This window comes from Phoenix dactylifera, chromosome 4 (genome assembly GCF_051530095.1).
Source record: "Phoenix dactylifera cultivar Ajwa chromosome 4, Ajwa_hap1_PhDact_Kaust_v1.1, whole genome shotgun sequence".
NCBI lineage: Eukaryota > Viridiplantae > Streptophyta > Magnoliopsida > Arecales > Arecaceae > Phoenix > Phoenix dactylifera.
The window spans coordinates 1,325,141-1,344,510 of record NC_143193.1 but is presented as its reverse complement, the minus strand read 5'-3'; the positions used below and the strand labels follow the sequence as shown (position 1 = coordinate 1,344,510).

Here is a 19,370-nt window from a genome sequence, read left to right as displayed (position 1 = left end):
AAGGGCGAGGGGATACATGTCTTGACAATACTACTTTGAGGCACTTATAAAGTATACACAAAAAATTTATTAGGTTCGCAATTGCCGGTTTGGCAACTCTATAATCAACTAAGGCTGCAAATGAATGACACATGACCCGATCCAATCCGATCCATTTTGGAGAACCCGTGGGGCTGGATTGGATCCTAAAATTAGACTCATTTAATTTTTTAGGTTGGATATGGATTTACTGAATTTAGACCAGATCCGATCCGATCCGACTCATTTAAAATTTGGATAATTTTGGTTTTTCAATCCTACGTCGGATCCAACCCCATCCAAATCTCTAAAATTATTTGGATCCGCCGGCTGCAGCCCGCGGAGGTGCAAACACAAGTTCTGAAGCCATTGATGGGTTGACCTGAACTAGATCTGACCCGGACCCGAATTGAATTCGAATTTTTTGGGTTGGGTCCAGATTATACATGGACCTAACCCAATCCGAATGACCCGTTGGGTCAAAAATTATAGCGGTAGAACCGATCCAACCCGATTTTCTATCGGGTTGGGTCTGTATCTAAAATTAGATCCAAACAAAAAATCGAATTGGATCGGGATCACTCTTGATCCGATCCGACTCATTTGCACCCCTATAGACCCACTGGTGCACCAATTCCTCCTTGCCACTTGGAAGGAGGTCACTCTGCGTGTACGCATTCCTCCTTGCCACTTGGAAGGAGGTCATTCTTCATGTACGCATTACTCCTAAATTATGTCACCCTGAATATAGTTGATACGATATCCTTCAAGAGCACAACTTTAAGCATCTTCCCAAACCTAGGGGTCCCAGGCTATAAATCAATGTTTGAAATGCTTAGTTATCAACTCATCTCCTTGATATTTCCAATAAGCTGGTTAAAAACAGCAGTAGGATGGAGGAATTTAAATTAGAACATGGTTGTTCTTGGGGGACACCGTATCTTCTATTCTCTTTGGGGGCAAGGCACAATGGTGGCATCTTTTTAGATTACCTTTCGTAGACTTTCATAAGAAAAAGGGGCCTTCTTTCTTGGAAGGTATTATCAACAATAGTTACAAGCTCTTGTATTGGAAAGGGAATGGATGGATACACATATATACTCATTCCATCTGATAGAAGCATCCCTTTGCCTCTCTTTTTACATCATTACCTACAGAGAAAAAGAACAAAAGAAGAATGCATAAAAAATAAAATATTATACCTGTGAATCTCTTTGGAGATTGGATAATAAGAGAATTTCTTGATATTTGGATGATCATAATTCTCTCCAATCTTAGAATAGGCTTAGAATAGGCTTGGCACTCTCATCAGCCATCAATCAGTCAATAGCTCTAAATTTTTTGGGTGCTAGACAAGACCCATATGAGGGGAAGGGTTTATTCCTGACAACTGCCTCTTGCCTTGGGTTATTTGCCTGCAAATCTGCACTGGTGCATGCTCCACCCATTCTCTGAACAACTGGAGAAAAGGAAACAGATGCAGGAAAGCCAACTTTCCAATTAGACAAGGTTTTCTCCTTCTATACAATCATGTGACCCTGAAGTTATTTATTTATTTATTTTTGTATACTTGTTAAATGGTTTTCCTACTTTATAAGAATTGGACCATCAGATCAGATACAACAAAACTTGTGACTGCTACTCTCCCAAGCTCCCATTAGAGTACCTTTATTTTTATTTTTTCATTTTTTCTATACCATCCACATTATTACTCAACTTAGGCAGAAGCACAGGTGCACAGCCTCCAGTCTTTCATTCAGCCCAAGGGCTGGTCCAGAAAGAAAAGAGGACTAAAATACAGAGCCAAAGGCACCAAGTAAATTAAAGAAAAAAGATCCCACAAGAGCTCTTGCTATTTAATGCCTCCCTTGGCCTCAAGTTAGCACCAATCTCTCTGGCTCTCTGGCTCTCTCTAGCTCTGGAAACATGCACACTCTGGCATGGAAGGCCATGGTAATGGCTGCAACTCTCCTCCAGCTATGCTCCTCTAAGGAGTTAGAAACCAATCTCTCCCTCCAAGATAAGATCACCAAGCTCCCTGGCCAACCACAGGTCAGCTTCCAGCAGTTCTCAGGCTACATCACAGTGGATGACAGGAAGCAAAGGGCGCTCTTCTACTACTTTGCTGAAGCTGAGTTAGATCCATCCACAAAGCCTCTGGTCCTCTGGTTGAATGGAGGTAATGCTAACTGCAAGCTCACTTTGGCTTTCATGATATCCAAATTTCAGTTTTTGGCTGAGCAAAGGAAGGAAAGAAATTTCCTCTTGGTTTCTGAATGTGACCGGTATAAAAGCAAAAGAGAGATGGGAAAAAGTTCAAAGTTCCTTCTTTTCAGCTACTTGTGTTTTTGTGTTCTCTTTACAGGTCCTGGTTGTTCTTCTGTTGGGGTTGGGGCATTCTCTGAGAATGGTCCTTTTAGGCCAAGTGGGCAGTTGCTGGTGAGAAATGAGTATAGCTGGAACAAAGGTATCAAACTGTAACATCATGGTCTTTCTTATTTCTTGTAATTACTTGAGTATGTTTTGGGTGCGGTTCAAGGACTGGGGAGTAAAGGAAGAACTCTTACTGTGATTTGCAGAGGCCAATATGTTGTATTTGGAGACCCCAGCAGGAGTTGGCTTCTCTTATGCCACTGATTCTTCCTACTATGAGGGTGTGAATGATAAGATGACAGGTTTGTTTGTTTTTACTCATCTATGACCCCTACCATTTCATTTTTCTCAATATATATCTCTATCTGCTTAGCTTTGAACAAAATGTAGCTATGGATCCATAGAGAAAAACTCTATGCAGGTAAAATAGAGATATGAACAAACTCTATCCTACTTTTTGAGAAAAACTAGAAAAACAATGCCAATTAGATTACCAATATGGCACTCGCTACACCATACGGCATTAACTGCGAACATATGGAGCAGCTTCTGCAGAATTGAAGAGCATCAGAGGCTTTTTTTTTTTGGCTTTTTAAGTTACTGTGATGTTTATAATTTTTGCTGGTTCATTCATAATAGATGTTGCTCTTTTTTTTTCGATCCTCCACAAATAACTCTTTCTTTGTAGCCTAATGAAAAGAAGGTAGATGCGTCTGCCCCATCGTTTACTGATAAAAGAAAAAAAAAAGGTTTAGTAATTTAGCTTTCAGCTCACAGATCTGTGAAGCAGAGTCCTGAATTGGTCTTTTATCTATAGTGTGACAGAAAGAATTGAAGAGCATGGGATCTCTGAAACTATTGCTTGTTTTGGTTCCTGAAGCCAGGGATAATCTAGTGTTCCTGCTGCGCTGGTTCACCAAGTTCCCACAGTACAAGGACAGGGATCTCTACATCACAGGAGAAAGCTATGCAGGTAAAATAACATCATAAGTCTCTGCTCTCTCCCTTGTGATGGCTTTTGGTAATCTTGATAAAGCCATAACTCCATATGCTATTATTCATCAGGTCATTATGTTCCTCAACTCGCGGAGCTCATGGTTCTATTCAACAAGAAGAATAATGTCTTCAATCTCAAAGGAATTGCTGTAAGGGCAGTTGATTCATTTGTTTCAGAAAAGATAACTGAATGCCCTTCTATATCATTTGCTATGCTTTAAAATGAAACCAACTCTCATTTTCTCACTGTATTTGGCAGCTGGGCAATCCAGTTCTCGAGTTCGCCACTGACTTTAATTCAAGAGCAGAATTCTTCTGGTCCCATGGATTGATATCAGACTCAACATATAGAATCTTCACATCTGCTTGTAACTACTCTCGGTATGTAAGCGAGTACTACAGAGGCTCATTGAGCCCAGTTTGTGCAAGAGTGATGGGCCAAGTGACCAGAGAAACAAGTAGATTTGTTGACAAATATGATGTCACCCTTGATGTCTGTATATCATCAGTTCTGTCACAATCCAAGGTTCTAAGTCCTCAAGTAAGTTCAAAACCTCGTGCACACCGATAAGATCAGTGCAAGTCATGGTTTCTCATCTTTGTCACTTGTTCTTTGCTCAAGCTGCCTTTTGTAAATCTAATGCAGCAAGTTGCCGAGCGTATCGATGTTTGTGTGGAGGATGAAACAGTGAACTATCTCAACCGAAAAGATGTTCAAGATGCCCTGCATGCTCGCCTTACTGGGGTTCCAAAATGGACAGTTTGCAGCAGGTACTGATGGCTAAATCTTTCACCTTCCCTAAGAATTCTATCTAGATGAGCTAACTTAATCTGCAATATATTTGAGTTAATTAGGTTATTACCAGATGTAGTGCTGATCGTATCATTCCATCTGTGTGAAGTGATGCAATTCATTACCTTGCTTAATTCATGTCTTTACAGAATATTAGTTCTTAATGATGCTTTTGGTGCTTTTTCAGTGTTCTTGAGTATGAGCTGCTTAACTTGGAAAACCCCACAATTTCAGTTGTAGGCTCACTTGTCAGCTCTGGAATCCCAGTATTGGTTTACAGGTAACTAATAAAATGCCCAAATACATAAAAAGTGAACATGGATTATGAGCTACAACCTCTTCTTCTTCTTCTTCTTCGAAGATTTAGGCTTTCAACGAGGTAGAAATCTTACGCTATGTTTCTTTCCATTACAGCGGAGATCAAGATTCTGTCATTCCTTTGACGGGGAGTCGAACACTTGTGCAAAGATTGGCGAATGAACTAAAACTGAAAACAACGGTTCCTTACAGAGTTTGGTTTGAGGGGAAACAGGTGCACACAAACTATCTATAGTTGTTTCTCAAGAGAAATCAGATTCCTAAGATTTCACATTCTGAAATTTTTGGATGCCTCCGGCAGGTTGGTGGATGGACTCAAGTGTATGGGGATATCCTGGCCTTTGCAACCATCAGAGGAGCTTCTCATGAAGCTCCATTCTCTCAGCCTGAGAGGTCTCTTGTGCTGTTCAGAGCTTTTCTACAACGCAGACCGCTACCAGAGACATTCTGACATACCTCTCTCCCTCACCAGGTTTTTTTCAGTAGTTTAAACAGTGTTTGTGTGCATGCAAGTGAGATTAACATTCATTCCTGGTTTGTCGAATGTGTCAGAGCTGGGAGTTGGAGGAGATTGTGTAAGGAACACCACGCAAAATGTGTGTTTTTGTTCAGCTACCAGCTTCAAATGCATAGCAGTAATGCCTCGATGAAAATCCGATAATCCATTCATGGCTACCAATTTAGAATCAAAATTATCCTTCTGAATCTGATTCTTTGAAGACACATGAGTGGCGAACTCCAATTACAGTGAGAAGTTTTCATCATTAATTGATGTTTTGTGAGGTCATCCAAGTTAGGAAGCTCATTTTCCTTTGCAGGTGTAACTGCATTGGAGGTTAGCAAATCATGAATGTTACAAAGATATATCCAACTTTGAGACAATTTTCTAACCAATGCCTCTAACGAAAGGAAAACATCCAACTTGGACAATAGAATCAACTTGGGACAGATCTCTTGCAGCTTTCACCATGCTTATGAGTGCAGAAAATCTTAACTTGCTACTGCAACTTGCCAGCAGAATAAATCAATACACATAAATAAATATCAACAAAATAGTGTGTGTCTGTGTGTGTTTTTGTTTAGTAGATTGGTTTATTTCAAAGGAACAGGCCGCTGCTGATGGGGCAACAAAACTTTTCCAATTCCAGCATGTTATTCCCATCTTGTTAGCTTGCGTAGGCAACAAGGATTTATCATCAAAGACAGATTTATAAGAGAAGAATGATGGCGAACAAGTCACTTCTCATCATTCTAGGGAAAGAAGCACTACACCAACAAATACGAAAACTTTGTTATATATTTTTCTTTTTCTTATTGGTATCGGTACTAATGAGAATGATTGGAACAACAAACATTCATCTCGTTCGTACTCCAAATTTGCTTAGAGGGTTGCCGCATCAACTTGGACTTCAAATTTTCCGGTCTTCATCTTTGGTCTATTAATTGTTTTACTGTGCATAGCCTGAATTATTTCATGAATCCTCATTTCTGGAGAAAAACCCCAATATAAGCAGATGCGAGGATCTTCACAAGCAAGGAGCCTAGACCTGTTAGGCAAAATGATGTCTTTCAAGCAACAGGAAACTAACTGGTTAGCCAAAATAAAAAAAAGAGGAGGAAAAAAAGGACAGCCGCTGACTAAAATTTTTTTAGAGACAAGGAGTTCGGTAATGCAGTGTAATGGACCGATACTGACAAATTTCTCTTGTAGCAGAAAGCAGTACTGGTTTTTCACAGTATACTGGCACCAAACCATGACACTGTGCATAGCTGGAGTGAGTGAAAAGAGCCTGTTAGTCTAAAGAGTTTAAACTAAGGGCCAAGGGTATGGGATGGGCTCCAGCCCTCACACAGCCCTAAACCCCATAATAATGGAAGAATGATTGGCTGTGTAGTTCAAATAGAAATGTCCCACACTCAAGACACCATAGGTTGGGCATCCCTCCTAAGATTTCAAGTGATCAAGGACAAATTTCACTAGTGACACGTATAGGCAATTGATTCACATCTAGTCTGCATAAAATCCAGCCAGTTTGTACAGAGAATCAAAAGAGCAGGAAAACAATACCCAATTTTGATATAGAACGTGGAAATACCTCGATTTCATTCTGCCATTCTTGACTTACATGAGTAGAACTAGTTGCTCTTCTTGGTACACATTAACCTCACTGTCATTACTCAAGACTGTATTCATGGAACTGTATGTTTTAAGTTGTTAACAAACTTAGAAGGGCAGCAAATAAGATGATTGGGCGGCTGCTGCTGCTGCTGCATCGTCGAAGCCTTTAGAAAGACTGAATATTAACATCAAACTGCTCAACATTTAAACGGCACATTGATTATTACACTTTACACAGGAATAGCTGGGGGCTCTGGTACACCAGTTGCACCACTAAGAACTGTAACATTCCCATCAGAATCGATATCCACGATGGCTGAGTCTCCCTCTTTGATCTCTCCAGCAAGCATCTTCTCCGCCAAGCTGTCCTCCAAGAGCCTCATTATTGCCCTCCTCAAAGGCCTTGCCCCATAGCTTGGGCTATAACCTTCCTCCACCACCCTGTCTCTAAATCTCTCTGTAACTTGAAGCTCTATGTCCTTAGCCTTCAGCCTCTCAAAGACCTCTTTCAGCATTATGTCAGCAATTTCCTTCACCTCAAGCTTTGTCAGCTGCCGGAACACGATCATTTCATCTAACCTATTCAAGAACTCAGGCCTGAAATACTGCTTCAACTCCTCTGTAACCAGACTCTTGATTCGGTTATAGCTGCTGTCCTTCTCATCGTAATCGAGATCAAATCCAATTCTACGCCCTCCCTTTTCGATCACACTACTGCCAACATTGGACGTCATAATTAGCAGGGTGTTCTTGAAATCCACAGTTCGTCCCTTGCTGTCTGTCAACCTCCCATCCTCCAAAATTTGAAGCATCATGTTGAAGACATCAGGATGAGCCTTCTCTATCTCATCAAAGAGGACAACGGTGTACGGGCGACGGCGAACTGCTTCAGTTAGCTGACCACCCTCAGTGTAACCAACATAACCAGGAGGTGAGCCGATGAGTTTGGAGACTGTATGTCTCTCCATGAACTCACTCATGTCCAGTCTGATCATAGCTTCCTCGGAGCCAAAGTAGTAGGCAGCCAGTGCCTTTGCCAGCTCTGATTTTCCCACACCAGTTGGACCAGAAAATATGAAGCTGGCAATTGGCCGGTTGGGATTCTTGAGCCCAACACGGGCTCGGCGGATGGCACGACTTATGGCTTTGACAGCCTCATCCTGGCCAATAACACGCTTGTGAAGGGTCTCTTCCATCTTAAGGAGGCGATCTGACTCATCGCTTGAGACTTTCTCCACTGGGATTCCAGTCCAAGAAGACACAATGTGTTGTATGTCTGCTTCTGTGACAAGTGGGCCCGAATCACCTGCCTCACTCTCTGCTTTGCTCCTTTCTTTACCCTTGTCAACTAGGGCTGATATCTGTGCCTTCAGTTCCATCTCCCTATCACGCAGCTCCCCAGCCTGTCAAAACAAATATTTTAATCCAACAATATTAGATGTATATTAGGTGGGATAAGGCTGGCTGATTAAGGTGAAACAACTGTATAGCCTAAAAAAGAAGTCAGTTCAAACAAACATTGTTTGAAAAGCAGCATCTATCTCACAAGTTCATTGTCAGCTGCCAAAATGTTTGATGTTAATAATTAAACTTGATGTGATAATTAAAAAATTGATAGTTAATCAAGTACCTTCTCAAAATCTTGGCTACGGACAGCTTCATTTTTCTCCTTGGTAATCTGCCTGAGCTCTTTGTCAAGTTCTCTGGCCTCCTCAGGAAGCTGCCAAGGACAGGTCTTGCTTATACACAGTAACTGCAAAGAAACATGCTCTTTAAATGGGAAAACAGAAGACCATACCTGTGCATGGCGCAGCCTAACACGAGAACCAGCTTCATCAATCAAGTCAATTGCTTTATCAGGAAGGAAGCGGTCACTGAAGGAACACAAAAATGTATAAGAAAAAATTCAATAGAAAGCAAGGGGAAAAAATAAATTGAGCATTGAAAATCTGCTGTGCACAGAGACCTGATTTTATGTTAGAAAAACCCTTTTAAAGGAATATTTTCAAGCCATTATGTAAACTAGGGGGAAAAAACACTCCATGGTTGTCAGTTATTAGTCCAAGATGAAAAGGAATCCAACATACTAAAAAGTTGATCTCTTAGGGCCTGTTTGGAAAATCCAGCAGGACTGGGTTGGATTTCCCATTGGATCATGAATTACACAGTTTATTTAAATAAAGCCCATATCAACGCAACCCCTCGCCAGTCCAAATCCTATGGGTGAAAAAAAAAGGCACAAGTCCTTTTTTTTTTCATCATGCAGTCCAACAGGCCCATAGATGGGATTTAAGCCAAGCCTAGGATGGGCCTTTAGAGAAAAAAAGGGCTGAGCAGGCTAACAGGCCCGATTCCTATAGAAAATTCAGCCCAATCCTGCTGAATTTCCGAACAGGCCCTTAATAGTAGAATGAACCTGGGGGTCAAAAGTGTGCCCCTTAAGCCTCTTTTTGGTTGCACGAAGAGAGAATTATTAAACAAGAGGCTGAGTTAATGTAAGTCATCCTTAGTAGCTTTCCCCCATGTTTTATGTGCACCTTTCACTTTCTACAGAGGTCAGATGAACCAAATTTGTAGTTTGTTTTACAAGGAAAGCTCATAAAATACTAACTATTTAGGTAATTGTTTAACTGTCGCATGATTTGCCATAAAAACTTCCTAAAATCTGCACCTACAAATTGTAAATGAAACATAGGGCACATATTATCCTATCCTGCAACTCTTGGGATGTAAGCTTTTGCAAGTGGAAATGCAAAAGATGTCATTCGTCATCCCATTCTACATCCTATGAAAACAGAGGATCAGTACCACATACCCAGAACAATGTGCTAATTTACTAATATACCATTTATATTTGAAAAAAAAAAAAGTTGAAGCCTTTCAAAGGAATATCTGCCCTCTTAACTCCATATTTGAAGTAGAAAATACAGGAAAGTGACAGCAAATGCAACTTCTTGAAAAGAAAATTTAGAATTTCGTTTCTGTAATAGAAATTTGAGTAAATTACAAAAACCCTCCTAAGATTAGAGATAAATAACACCAAGGACCACCCTCTTTATATGATACAGCAAAGCTTCCTAACTTGGACAGCATTTTTCAGGTTTTTGCAATGTCGACAATTTCAACCACCATTTATCATAGGTTTTGTTACTTGGACTTTGAAGTGTCCTGCTTGTGTCAGCAACAAGCATCTAATACTAGGTTTTTTTTCTTTTTTCTTTTTTTGGTCATGAAGAAGACTCTTTGTTTCTACTATTTGACTCTTAAAGCTACGTGCAATTAACAACATCTATAATACAAAGTAGTAACTAATTATTAACTTAAGTACCTTTAAACAACTTAATTAACCTTAAATTTAACAAAGAAATAACTTAAACAACTTAAAATCATCAACTAGAATACAACTAAGGACTCCCTAATATTATGAATATTTATATACACATACATATGTATATATAAATTTCTGTATGTCTGTCTCCACACTATGTCTGTGTTTACATACCACACTATGTACGTACATGCCCATGTATATAGACAAATATAAATGTACTTGTGTATTTAGATACATGTAAAAAATATACATATAATCTAGGAGACACTTGGCACCTATGCCAAGTGTCCAAGTAACGCTGCCATATAGCCTCACCTATGAGCCTCAAGAAGTTTTTTGGCGAGCCCCACCTTAAAGTGGGGGGGCAAAATGAGCTTTAAGCACGTGTTTTTATACAATATTAGGTAATATTTTACTAGTGAAGAAAAAAAGGCACACATCAAACCTGCCACCACCACTTACAGTTCACCCAAGATTGGTAACAGCATATAACAAATGACAGCATTTATGAGGAACCTATGCCCTGATTCTGCTTATTAAAAGAAAAGATTAACATACAAAACCTTATGCATTGAAACTGGGTTTTGTGTCACAAACCTAATGTATTGGTATGATAATTGAGCAGCAGCAACTAAAGCTTCATCTGTATAACGAAGTTTGTGGTGAATCTCATAGCGTTCACGAAGCCCTTTGAGAATCTGTATTGTTTCATCAACTGTTGGCTCTGGTACTCTTACTGGTTGAAATCGTCTTTCCAAAGCAGGATCCTTCTCAATGTGCTTCCTATACTCATCGAGTGTTGTGGCTCCAATACACTGAACAAAATGAACAGAACTTGGCTTACTGTGGCCAGTTACTAGCATCTTGGAACTCCAATTACAATTTATGAAGCAGAAACTAATGTGAAATTGTAATGTTTCAAAAAAAATCAAAGGCTTAATTAAATGCTTTTCCAGTGTTAAAGAGAGCAAGAAGAAAGAGCACTCCAAAACTTCAATGAAAATAACCAACCTAAAATATAGAAACGACGACAATTATGGGCAGAAGGTAAAGAAAAAATTTACATGAAATCTATTAATACCTGTAGTTCACCTCTTGCAAGAGCTGGTTTTAAGATATTAGCAGCATCTATTGCACCCTCTGCTGCTCCTGCTCCAATTAATGTGTGTACCTCATCAATAAAGAGTATTATCTCATCACTTTGCTTTATTTCATCCATCAACTTTTTTAATCTTTCTTCAAACTCTCCACGATATTTTGTACCAGCAACAAGGAGTCCCATATCAAGGGTAATGACCTGGATTTTTCAAAAGAAAAAAAGATAATAGATAAGTCACAAATTAGCATAGTCAAAAGTCAATTATTATAATTGTGAACCAAAAAGAGTGATAAGAAGGAATCAAAAAATCAGAAAGAGCCCCAACATTGTCAGATGTTGCACCCAAAAAATCAAAAACAAAGTTCAAATACATGAGTGACTGACATCAGGCAAAAGACAAGTAAATCCAAAAATTACTAAAGAAACAGAAGCAACTGAAACCAGTATATGATAATTAATTGAATACAATAGTCAAACAAACCTTCTTTCCTTCAATTGTTTCTGGAACATCCCCATTTGATATGCGTTGAGCAAGTCCTTCTGCAATGGCTGTCTTCCCAACACCAGGCTCTCCAATCAGGCAGGGATTGTTCTTTGTTCGCCTTCCCAGAATTTGAGTGACACGCTCTATTTGGTCCTGCCTGCCAACAACTGGATCTAGTTTGCCCTGTAACATCATGTGGTTAGATCTCGATGTTTCAATGACAAGTACTAGCATGCACTGTAAAGGAGCAAAATATGAGAAAATTACCTCCTCTGCTAACTTTGTCAAATTAGTTCCATACTCCTCGAGCGTGGGCATCTTATTGCCACTGCTTCCACCTCCAACCCCAGCACCAACTGCTTCCGTGCTTTCACCAACCATCCTAATAACCTACTTAAACACCAGAAGCTTATAGTCCTCATAATCATTAAGCTTATAGTCCTCATAATCATTAGAAGTGCCAAACAATATATATCACAATCCGGATTAAAATTTAAAACATGCCTGCGTACGGATGTTGCTTGGATCAGCTCCGAGACTCTCAAGCACACGAGCAGCCACACCCTCACCCTCACGCAACAAACCAAGAAGCAAGTGCTCAGATCCTATATAGTTATGACCTGAATAATAAACAAGTTCACACTTAAGAACTTAAAGATAAACAAACAAATATATGCATGCACATGAGCGCGATATGAGGCCAGTCCCCCATTCCATTGCATTTGGTCCCCATTCTTTCTCCCCATTCTGTTAAACATGCTCATTGATTTGAGATTCAGCAAATCGTAAATATAAATAGAAGCTTTGAGAGAAACAAAACTAGACCACTGATTAGGTAGATTCCATAGATCCCATCATCCTTTTTTTGATGGGGGTGGGGGGGATCAATCCAAGTGATCCCATTTTCTTTCTCAATTTAGTCACCTAAGAAAGATCAATAAATTGAAAGAAACATATTTAATTTTTTCCCATTTAGGTTAATAAAGAACATCTATGCCATTGACTATAATCATACGGAAACAATTTTGGTTATAATAACTTTTTATGAAAGAGAGAACTTTTATATTGCTTTTTGGGAAGGAAAAAAGGAAAAAAAGCTAAATATATACTTAAAAAACTTCGGAACCTGTACCATGAAACAGTGAAGGTATATTTCTTCTTCTCTATATACATGTTTCATTCTTTTCACACCTCTTTTAAGATTTTATATTTCCAACCTTTTTTAGATCCATTAAACTTTGATATACACACATCAAGTGTTCTACTTTCTAACTACGAGTTGTTAGAATTTTGTTGCATATGCATATGAATAAGATCTTTGAAACAAACCATACCGGGCATACCATACCATACCGAAACCGAACTAGTATGCAATATAGGGATATACTTAGTATCAGTATGCCGAACTGATTTCATACTGAGCATACTGATATTGTAACAAGATGGTACCGGTACAGGATCTGGTACCGATATTGCAAACCTTGCTTGTTGCTTTATATCCTTGGGCCTCTTTATATGCGATATTGTAAATTTGTAGTTTGCCCTTACATATCCATTTTGTGTTTCCCCTACTGAAGGGATCTATTTCTTTTGCTAGTGAATGAAGCATGGTAGCCAACAACCATTAACTAAGTTGGTAAGGGCTTGCCCTTAGGGGGTCCAGGGTTAGAATCCTAGATATTGATCAAAAAAAAAAAAGAGAACAAAGGATGGTAGAATATTCCAATTCCTTTATTCCTCACAATTTTTTTTAGAAAAATCAAGTTATAAGGATAGCAATTTTTAATGAAGAATACATCCAGATTAATTTCTATAGCTCCTTTAAAAAAATATTCCAAGCAACTTTAATATACATATGTATGTAATAAAAAAAACTTTATTGGTAAACTTTGGTAACTTTAAAACTCTATATTGGCTCCCCCAATATGGCTGGAAAAGACAACAACAATCCATGAGATACCACAAAGCACCCTTAAAAAAGCCAGACAAGTTTTATAGATCCATGAGGTTCAAGACTCCTAACACAACAAAAGACTAACACCAAAATATCTCTGCCAGCACATGCATGGGCTAGATGTGATGCTAAGGTCATACTATCCTTGTATAGCATGTCAAGAGATTAAACACTTCACACATACACGAAAATATTGTACAATATCACAATACATTACATCAATATAATAAGTTGACAAAATAATGTGCACTATTCAAGTAGAAAAAACTTTAAGATCCCTAAATTTCTGTGCTAAATGCTTAAACTAACCATACCACATGCACTTTCCTCGCATACATAACTTTGTTTACACATGCACGATACATTCATACAAGTGAGGATAATTCCAATAATTCCAAGTTTGCACTAGCTCTAAACATTATTTAAAGAAACTTAAGACAGAAAAATCTCACTTGATTTTATAAGATACTCTGTTACAGAAACACACAAGCTACATATTTAGAAGTAACAGCACAATCACTAGTAAAAACAAGCGGACAAAAGGGACAGCAGCAAACTGCATGAAATGTCAAATAACAGAAAACCAAAGATAAGAATCAAATATGTTTTATAGTGGTGATATTTAAATTTCACCACATAATTCAATCTGACAAGCATGACTTAAAATGTTATGTATGTATTGGAAACAGGACAATAACTAGTAAGAACAAACAGAGAGAAGGGACAACAGCAAACTGGAAGAAATGTCAAATAACTGTAAACTAAAGATTGCAATCAAACATTGTCAACAGAATGATATTTACATTTCATAACATACAAAGCTTGCAAAGTTATGCAAGGATTGGCAGATTTTATCTAAAGAACAGGTTAGTACCAAGTTGGCGGGCTTCCTCTAGCGAGAGTTCCAAAACACGCTTTGCACGCGGTGTAAATGGTATTTCAACAGCGACAAAACCACTGCCCCTTCCAATAATCTTTTCCACTTCCACACGGGCATCTTTAAGATTTATACCCATTGATTTTAAAACTTTTGCAGCGATACCAGTCCCTTCACCAATAAGACCCAACAATATTTGTTCAGTCCCAACAAAATTGTGGCCTAGCCGCCTTGCTTCTTCTTGTGCAAGCATGATAACTTTGATTGCCTTCTCTGTGAAGCGTTCAAACATGGCTACAGGGACTCCTCGACAAGCCTTGGCCTGTGGAGCAGAGATATAAGCTGATACCACAGAATGAAAATCCCGTCTAGACCTGGACAGCAAATCCAAATTATTTGACCCCCTCAAGCCTGCAAAGCCTTGCAATCTGAGAGGGTGCAATCGCATGTTACACATCATTTTGGCAGCTTCCCTAGCCTTCCCAGAGCCTTTCAGCTGTCCACGGTTTCTGCTCAAAACTTGAGCAGGAAGAATAGCTGACTGAAACAAAGCACCAGCCATATCTTCTTCTAATAAGAAACAGCTGTATGGGATGTATATTAACAAAACCTGCAGGAAGAAGCAATCAAACATAGCCATTAGCTTATATATTCCCATATATTACTAATTTTGAACAGAAGATATTTCTTTGAGTGAGTCAGAAATGATTAATTACTTGATCACATAAAACCTATCAGAGTGGACGAGCAATTTGTATAGGAATAAAAGGTACAAGAAGTCAAACAGAGTGAGCAAACATATAACAATAAAAGTCACAATGATCTCTATTGCAATATAGCTAACAATGTATCCGACTAATGCAACATCCAACTCGACCCACCTGCCTTGTTCTCCACAACAGTTCAAGAAAAATGGGAAGAAAATCCAAACTATGGAATGAACGGCAAGTAGCACAAGAAGAACTGGATAGTAATGATATTAACAAGGGCGAACGGTAGCATCTTAAGAGATTTCTTTTGCCTCATATTATCATTTAAAAAAAAAGGAAAATATTTGCATGCAACAAGGATGACGACCGAGAGATTCATACATACAGGCAAATATTAAAAGGAGCCCAACTACTGACAAACTCACATTCCTGATAAGGATATTTACTTCTTTTGTAACTAGAAATGAACAACAGAAGCAGACAGAAGAAACCCTGACCCTTAGCTAATTCACAGCTCAAGAGAACTAATCCTTCTAAACTTTGATAGCAACAAATTCACACAAGTAAGTTTCAAAGATTCACCACCAAAATAACCTACATAAGACAATCAGAAACCAGATCACAAAAAAGTAACCAATCTTAGAATTCTAACCCATCCCGCAAACCAAAAAATCAGCAACAATTTCGAGGACGAATAACAACTTAACCAGTATATAATTCTCAAAAAGTCAACTGCAAATCAACAAAAAAAAGCAAAGAAAGAAGCCATTCCGAATTTATAACTCAACAAAACCTAATCTTTCAAACCCCTTCTATAATCAAAGAATCAAACAAAGAAGTCTCAAGAGTTCACCGCCACATTTAACTATAGAACAGAAACAGAAACCAAAATTCCAAATTCCAGCCCACAAAGACCTAACTTTTCACACTTTCCGCAAAAATCCAAAAAAAAAAAAAAAAAGTTTGACCCAACCTCATAAACTCCCACACCCATCAACAAAGAAATAAGAACACGCTAGAGTATCAGTAAAAGCCCTAAAAAAAGGGCAATCACCAAGGATTATGCGCAGAACGTGCCAATCCGAAGAACAGACGGAGATCCCCCAAACTTAAACCAAATCCAAAGCTCACGGAGCCAAAATAGTTCGAAAACTTCCACAAAAACACTATCCCAGGTAAGAAATTTCATCATTTATGGACAAAATCGTGCGGGGAAAGAAGCAGCAAAAACCCCAAAAAGAGGAACGGGCAGTATCGCGTACCTTGAGCTGAATCTAGGGCAACAGGCCGAGCCCTAGATTGGAGGAGGGGAGAGGAGGGGTGCGGAGGGCGGAGAGAAGAAGCGCTCGCATCGCCTTTTATATTAAGATGGTGTCCGGCGAGAGGATATTGGGGCCACGTGGACGACGATGAGCCATGATGGGGTTGTCTGCTTCCCAACGCCACCCCGATTTTTATTCCTAATCAGGCAGGGGTTTCAGATGATCACCGTCCAAATTTATTTTTATATTTAAATTTATTTTTATATTTAAATTTATTTTCATTTAAATATAAATAAAAATTTAAGCATCTGATTAATATATTTATTAAAAATAAATAAATATAAATCCACACTTATCTAACCTATATTTGAATATTTAATTTTATTTATAGTTGTTTTTAATTTTATATAACATTCACCAAAAAAAATATCTATATTAACAATTATTAACTTAATTTACCATCCACTTAATAATACCTTTAATTCTATGATCATAAATTTTAATCATCTAATTTGCATCCGCGTATATATATATATATATATATATATATATATATATATATATATATATATATATATATATATATATATATATATATATATATATTCAGTATCTAATTTATATTCATACATGTATAAAATAAATATAGATATAAATTTTTTGCCTCCGACTAAAATCTATATTTATATCTATATTCGTTAAATAAAATAAATATGGATATAATCCGATCCGATTTTAGCCATAGAACTAGGAGGAGGTGAGCCAGATCATATCGATAAATAGTGGAGACCCGAACTGGATTCTCGACTTATTAGATTAACAATTATCCCTTGCCTCTTACTTACAAATTTTCCAATAATGGATCCTATTAGCTATTCTGATTTCTTTCATTTTCTTTTCACCATATATTTTTCGTATGACACTTCAATGTACAGTAAAATAATCACATTGCATCAATGTTGTCCATTACTTTTCATCATTTTAATAGCTTATGATAAATATTACCATTCAAAGGTTGGATTATTGGAAAATTATAGTCATTATTTCCAATACCAGCATGAAAATGGTATCTAAGAAGTGTCTTATGATTTCGAACCCATACATATTTTTGTAGGTTTTACTGTAACAGATTTGTATCCTTAATGAAATCAGAGCAGACCACCAGCAAACACGTCGATTATTTGATATGGCCATACATATTACCATCTACAGATTTCTATTTTCGAATTACACTAATGATCTAGGACACTAAATAAATCTAGATCAAAATTAATAAATCTAAATATTGACACAAGAAAAGACTTCGATTCATTTGACCTATACTATTTTCATCCATGTTTTTTGGGTATTGCCCACCTTATTTTTATTATCCTTCAACCCATGCTAAAGACTTTTTCTAATAAGTGAGGCTTATGTCTTGCTTAGAAATCATCAAACCATCTGTATCTTTTCTCTAGCACTTACTTTTCCCCCATGATGCCACTTCCAGCGAGTAATGTTTTCTCTAATTCACTTGGTTGTAGGATGAGGCTCTACAGTATGGTGGCCACACTTCTAATCTTATGAACTTTCATGGTTTTACCTGTCTTGATATCCTGGTTTTTATAATGAAGTTGCCTTTCGACACAAGTTCGGTTTAAGTGTTAATTGTTTTCGCACATTTCACCCCAGAGATGCATCTCTATTTCATCCACTGGCCTTAATTTTATTAATGATGCTTCTAGTTTACATTTATATTTGATTATCAAATGCTTACAGAGTCGTCAGCCACCATTGCATCCTTGAATCCTATCCATTACCTGTGCTAGCTTTGCTTGCTTGTAACCCTCAAATGAAGCTGAGTACTTCACTAATTTGACTAGTGGCTTTGATCAGGCCGTCAATGGTGGTCTTAGGGTTGGAAAAGTGAACGAGAAGAAGAATTAGAGATCAATACCTCAGCTTCGGTGATAGATCAATGGTGGCACAATGAAGTTTTCTAGCAAAAAAATGAATGGAACATGTGAAGAAAACTCGAAATAAGCGGCAATGGAGGATAGATTTGATAGTGGGATGTCTAAGGTGAAAAGGGTTACTTGTTCTTACAGAGGAGCCCTAGGGCTCCACTCAAATCAAGCAGCCCTAAGGTTCCCTACACTCATAGGAAAGGGGGAAGAAGAAGACTCCTATTGGGAGTCTTCCTCCCCGCCGTACATGCAAGGCACATAGGGTGGCCCAATGATCGATCCAGACCAACCTAGGTCGAACGAGGCCCAAAATAAAAAATATGAGTTCTCGCATGGTTATGTCACGTGATCGACCTAGGTGATAGGTTCGGGGTGCGACACTAATGCACCTTAAGATGGATCAATCTCATATGCAAGGTGAAATTGGTTCAGGAATCTGATAATAAGTTCAAAAGAAAACTAGTGTTTGCTCAACTAGTTGGCACCCTGCTCTCTAAATGAGATGGCTGAGTGGTGCCCAAGCAATATTATAATTCAATCATTGCAGTGATCATTGTAGCAGACTTCAGGTGTTCCTTCAGATGGACTTTTGAACCTTTAATGCATGCATTCCATTAAAAAACTTTACCACCAACCTAAAAGCTTACCTGCAGTGCAAATCACCAAGGGCATAAACAAGCAGTGCGGTTATATCAACCAAAGACCAAGAAAACAATATAATCTAAAAAGTTACTTTAATTCACAGTATTTTGATGGTCCTGGATCAGATTGATCCAAATGTACTTTACAGTTAATGAGAGTGCTGCAGAAAAAAGGTTTATAAAGGCAGAATGAAAGATGTGAGAACATTATAAAATACTACAATAAAACATGGAAATTTGAGGGATACAGTATATTCCAGATACTCAACTTCCAACTAAGAATAAAGTATCGCTCGACTCATCCAATTTAAGGGCACAAAGAATGCATTGCAATTGGAAACTTAGGTCATCAGGAGGAAGTTTTTGCATGGCTTTTTTTCTCCTAAATGTTAAAGAAAAATATTCCAGCAGCTAGGCACAGCGATGGAGGTATTACTTCAACCCAACAT

At 38.1% G+C, this 19,370-nt stretch overlaps 2 protein-coding genes across 3 annotated transcripts; one reads left to right on the top strand and one right to left on the bottom strand.

Moving 5' to 3' along the window:
• The first annotated feature begins 1,147 nt into the window (after positions 1-1,147).
• Positions 1,148-5,177, top strand: LOC103708062 (serine carboxypeptidase-like 45). Of its 2 annotated transcripts, none has more exons than XM_088719479.1 (11): positions 1,148-1,527; positions 1,752-2,197; positions 2,384-2,485; positions 2,598-2,693; positions 3,272-3,364; positions 3,457-3,536; positions 3,647-3,928; positions 4,034-4,158; positions 4,368-4,460; positions 4,595-4,712; positions 4,800-5,177. In XM_088719479.1, exons 2-11 carry the CDS (start codon positions 1,945-1,947, stop codon positions 4,947-4,949), a joined length of 1,392 nt encoding a protein of 463 aa, XP_088575605.1. In that variant the 5' UTR covers positions 1,148-1,527; positions 1,752-1,944; the 3' UTR covers positions 4,950-5,177. The 2 variants fall into 2 exon arrangements, with proteins under 2 accessions (XP_088575605.1, XP_008791047.3); XM_008792825.5 differs by lacking the exon at positions 1,148-1,527 and having other exon boundaries at positions 1,742-2,197; positions 4,800-4,970; positions 5,051-5,177.
• A 1,393-nt stretch (positions 5,178-6,570) lies between these two features.
• Positions 6,571-16,542, bottom strand: CLPC1 (CLPC homolog 1). Its single transcript, XM_008792823.5, has 10 exons — positions 16,335-16,542; positions 14,360-14,972; positions 12,036-12,151; positions 11,799-11,921; positions 11,529-11,714; positions 11,030-11,245; positions 10,546-10,763; positions 8,416-8,491; positions 8,248-8,337; positions 6,571-8,020 (listed from the first exon to the last, which is right to left on the bottom strand). The coding sequence occupies exons 2-10, from the start codon at positions 14,922-14,924 to the stop codon at positions 6,848-6,850; spliced, it is 2,763 nt and encodes a 920-aa protein (XP_008791045.1). The 5' UTR covers positions 14,925-14,972; positions 16,335-16,542; the 3' UTR covers positions 6,571-6,847.
• Positions 16,543-19,370: the final 2,828 nt, after the last annotated feature.

What these genes read in the sequence shown, in the direction of transcription:
- LOC103708062 (XM_088719479.1), top strand. Translation starts at nt 1,945, where the DNA reads ATGCACACTCTGGCATGGAAGGCCATGGTAATGGCTGCAACTCTCCTC. An exon ending in TCAATCTCAAAGGAATTGCT is followed by an intron (nt 3,537 to 3,646) that starts GTAAGGGCAGTT and finishes TGTATTTGGCAG; the next exon opens with CTGGGCAATCCAGTTCTCGA. An exon ending in AAATGGACAGTTTGCAGCAG is followed by an intron (nt 4,159 to 4,367) that starts GTACTGATGGCT and finishes GTGCTTTTTCAG; the next exon opens with TGTTCTTGAGTATGAGCTGC.
- CLPC1 (XM_008792823.5), bottom strand. Translation starts at nt 14,924, where the DNA reads ATGGCTGGTGCTTTGTTTCAGTCAGCTATTCTTCCTGCTCAAGTTTTG. An exon ending in AAACAATTGAAGGAAAGAAG is followed by an intron (nt 11,246 to 11,528) that starts GTTTGTTTGACT and finishes TGAAAAATCCAG; the next exon opens with GTCATTACCCTTGATATGGG. An exon ending in TTGCAAGAGGTGAACTACAG is followed by an intron (nt 10,764 to 11,029) that starts GTATTAATAGAT and finishes CATTTTGTTCAG; the next exon opens with TGTATTGGAGCCACAACACT.